Raw genomic sequence first — 3,363 nt, forward strand, 5'->3', positions numbered from 1 at the left:
CAGATGAATTTAAAAGCTAAAAAATGTAGCCCACACAGTCGATATCCTTAACTAGGTACAGTTGACTTTTGACTCCCTAGGGCGAAAAAATATTAAGCTGGAGTCGAAAATATCATCTGTAACCTAAGTTATATTTATAAAGCTTTAAATTTGTCCACTGATTTTGAAAAAAAAAAAAAATTCTAAACAATGACAAAGCTCTGGGAGCTAACATATGATTCATAAATGTCAAAATAAACATACTGGTACCTATGGAATTTAAATTGTTAATTATTTTGCAAAAAGAATGGTGCACTATGAAATTAAATCTAGGGTGCACATTAGTTCATCCTAATAGCCTAAACAAAAGTGTATTTTTGCCACTTACACATCTTCCATCCGGCTTTGCGTCAGTTGTTAAACTTGGACTTGTGTCGAAAAGAGCACAAGGGCTATGGCCCTAAAATAGCCTACCGGTACTACTATAAGTAACCTGGCCCTGTATTTCCGTAAGTTTTAGGCTCCAACTTCAAAATTATGAGGATTACGAAATAAAGGTTTATTTTGTTCTTAAGTTGTATTTACATATAACACCACTTCACCCTCAGGTTACATTAATCTACATTTTACAATTGACTACTGAAAATAATTATTTTAATCAAATCAAATATTGTAGTCTACTTAAAATGTTTGGAAAGACTTGTACTAAACTAAGTTAAAACATTGATTTAACAAAAGAATTCTTTTTGAATGAAATTCGATTCATGAATATATTTTATAAGTACAAATTTAAAATAACAATCTTATCTTATAAACCAAACAGAAATTTTTAAGGCTACTTAGAAGGCTATTAAAAATATCTATACACAACTATTAAAAAGTAGTATCAAACAATAACACAGTATTAACAACATGAACAGTAAGAAGTTATGATCATATTTGTCTTTAATTTTTAACAGGAGAATTAAGGGACTATGAGCTTGATGATTCTGCTTGTTTCATATGGCCTAATGTAGTCTTCCATGCTTTGACAGTGCATGTGATGGGCCTAAATAAATATAGCAATTCATTGAAAAGTAAAATAGGTGCACTATATTAGGCTAGCCCTACTAATTATAGGCTTAACATCAAACCTGACATAAAATAAATCAACATTATTAGTTTATTTAGTAGGATTTTAGGTAGCATAACTTAACGTAAAAAATATTAAATTAAAGGGTTGCATTTAAAATTCCCATAATTTGTGCTTAGGGCCTACTAACTTATGTAGGTAGGCTAGGCCTACCGTACCAGATTTGCCCAATGATGTTACAATTGCAAATTTAAAGTTGTTCAGTCAATCCATAAGTTAAGCCTTTTTAAAGAGGTTTACTACGGTAACCGTGCACAGCCACAATTTAAATTTAAAGCAGCCTACCCAAGAATTCTTTGGATAGACCAACTGGAATGTAAGTTACATTGAGGTTTTCACTAGGTTTAATCATTCTTACAAGGGTGGTTGTAAGTTAATACTTTCTGCAAATTAACTTAGGCTACTTTTTGTCTCTTACATCAACAACATACAGGCCAAATGATAGTTAGGCGCTATTTTATCCAATAAAACTGTTGGTTTATACATATCCCACTTTGCAATTAACGGACAGTTAGCTAAGTTAATCTGCATTTTTAATACATTGAAGTTACCTTGTTCAACTCTCCAGTGTTTTCTGATTTATGGTTTGTCACCCATTCTAACCTTGGAAACCATGTAGATGCCCACAATTAGTCCAAACAAACCAATTGCACTTCCAAAAATCTCAATGATGAGGATTTTTACAAAGAGAACAGCATTGGCAGCATCAGCAAGGGCAGCGCCTGAACCAACAACTCCAACTGCCATCCCGCAGAATAGGTTGACCAACCCGACACTTGCTCCGGCTCCGAAGAGTACATGACCAGCCATCCAATTCATCTCCTTGATATTTTTGTCGGTCATCGCTTTCTCATAGGTGAACTGTTCTAAGATGCCTGAGAGTACAATTGCAGTGATAAGTCCATAGATAGCTACAGCTTCACAGAAGATGACAGAAATGAGGTTCTTGGTTTTGATTCTTGGAGCCTTTACACCAGCCCCTACAATACTCACTCCAGTTGTATGGATACCAAGAGCAGCTCCGACCACAGATAGAGAGACTGCTAAACCAATTCCAAGAGTAGCCCACATATAGGGTGAAGTGGATTCGAGGAACCACCCTATACTTAATCTTTCCCCTTTACCAGTAAGTACATAAGACAATATGACTCCAATGATGAGAAGGGACATTCCGGTAGAGAATATGTAACCAAGAGTCTGCTTCATTGAGTATGCCATGGTTTAAAAGTGTCCAACTTTTACACTACTTACACAAACACTTTGCACCAACTTCTACAGTTTGCTGAGTAAGTTGAAAAGAAATCTAGGGCTTGGTCGGTTGACAAGAATCAAGAATCTTGCTACAGACAGACAACCCTGAACCAGAGCAGGTGATCGATTTGTCATGTGACTGAGGGCTGAGTGAAATCTGCAATGCTGCCAACCCCTTTGAGGAAGTTGATTTATAGCATAATATATACTACAAGAAGAACATAAATAGTATTATTTTTTGTGATAGTGAAATCAAACATAGAACATCGTCTTTTGTCTTTGGTCTGTTAACTCTGCTTCAAGCTGTCTGAGTTTAATACTGAGTAAATAAACTACTAACAGTGTGTAATGTAAAATATAGACGGTAGATTGTAAATTAAATAAAGTAACAAAAATAAATAAATATAAAAATAAAACTTTGTAATGTCCAGAGTTTAGATCGAACTTTTATTATAGATAGACTTCAGCATTCAAAATTTAATGATAAAAAAACATACTCTCAGATAATTATTTCGTCATCACAATGAAATTAACTTAAAACAGTTCGATCATAGATTAAATTGACCTGCACTATTTAATGGCAATGATTAAATATTCTGTACATTTCGTTTTAATTGTATTGAAGAATGTGTTTTGATTATTACTACTGTACAGTACTTTAAGTTTTACCAATACCAAAGTAATTTTAACAAAATACAATGACACATTTCCACAATTTTGATTAATTTCCGGTATAACTATCAGAAAAATATTTACTATACTATAGCCTCTGGCGTTGAACAGTACTAGTAGTACTCTCACTTCTGATACATAGATAAAACCTTTAAATCCCCATGTTAAATTTGTAGCCAGCTTTTTTGATTAAAATCGTCGTAGTTGATGTGAGCCACATACAGCTTGCGCTGATCTAAATTACGAAATTCTACCGAATACACAATCCTTTTAACCAAGTCAAACTTAGGGAATGACTTATGATGAGTAATAGCAACTGTTATGACCCA

At 33.8% G+C, this 3,363-nt stretch overlaps 1 protein-coding gene across 1 annotated transcript; it reads right to left on the minus strand.

Annotated features, from left to right (window-relative positions):
• Positions 1-523: 523 nt before the first annotated feature.
• Positions 524-2,506, minus strand: LOC128982017 (V-type proton ATPase 21 kDa proteolipid subunit c''-like). Its single transcript, XM_054401058.1, has 2 exons — positions 1,663-2,506; positions 524-1,027 (listed from the first exon to the last, which is right to left on the minus strand). The coding sequence occupies exon 1, from the start codon at positions 2,327-2,329 to the stop codon at positions 1,691-1,693; it is 639 nt and encodes a 212-aa protein (XP_054257033.1). The 5' UTR covers positions 2,330-2,506; the 3' UTR covers positions 524-1,027; positions 1,663-1,690.
• Between the last annotated feature and the right edge of the window lie 857 nt (positions 2,507-3,363).

Source organism: Macrosteles quadrilineatus, unplaced genomic scaffold (genome assembly GCF_028750875.1).
Source record: "Macrosteles quadrilineatus isolate MER2022 unplaced genomic scaffold, UCM_ALF_1.0 Scaffold_1__1_contigs__length_201487025, whole genome shotgun sequence".
Classification (NCBI taxonomy): domain Eukaryota; kingdom Metazoa; phylum Arthropoda; class Insecta; order Hemiptera; family Cicadellidae; genus Macrosteles; species Macrosteles quadrilineatus.

Coding starts and splice junctions, on each gene's coding strand:
- LOC128982017 (XM_054401058.1), bottom strand. CDS start 2,329: ATGGCATACTCAATGAAGCAGACTCTTGGTTACATATTCTCTACCGGA.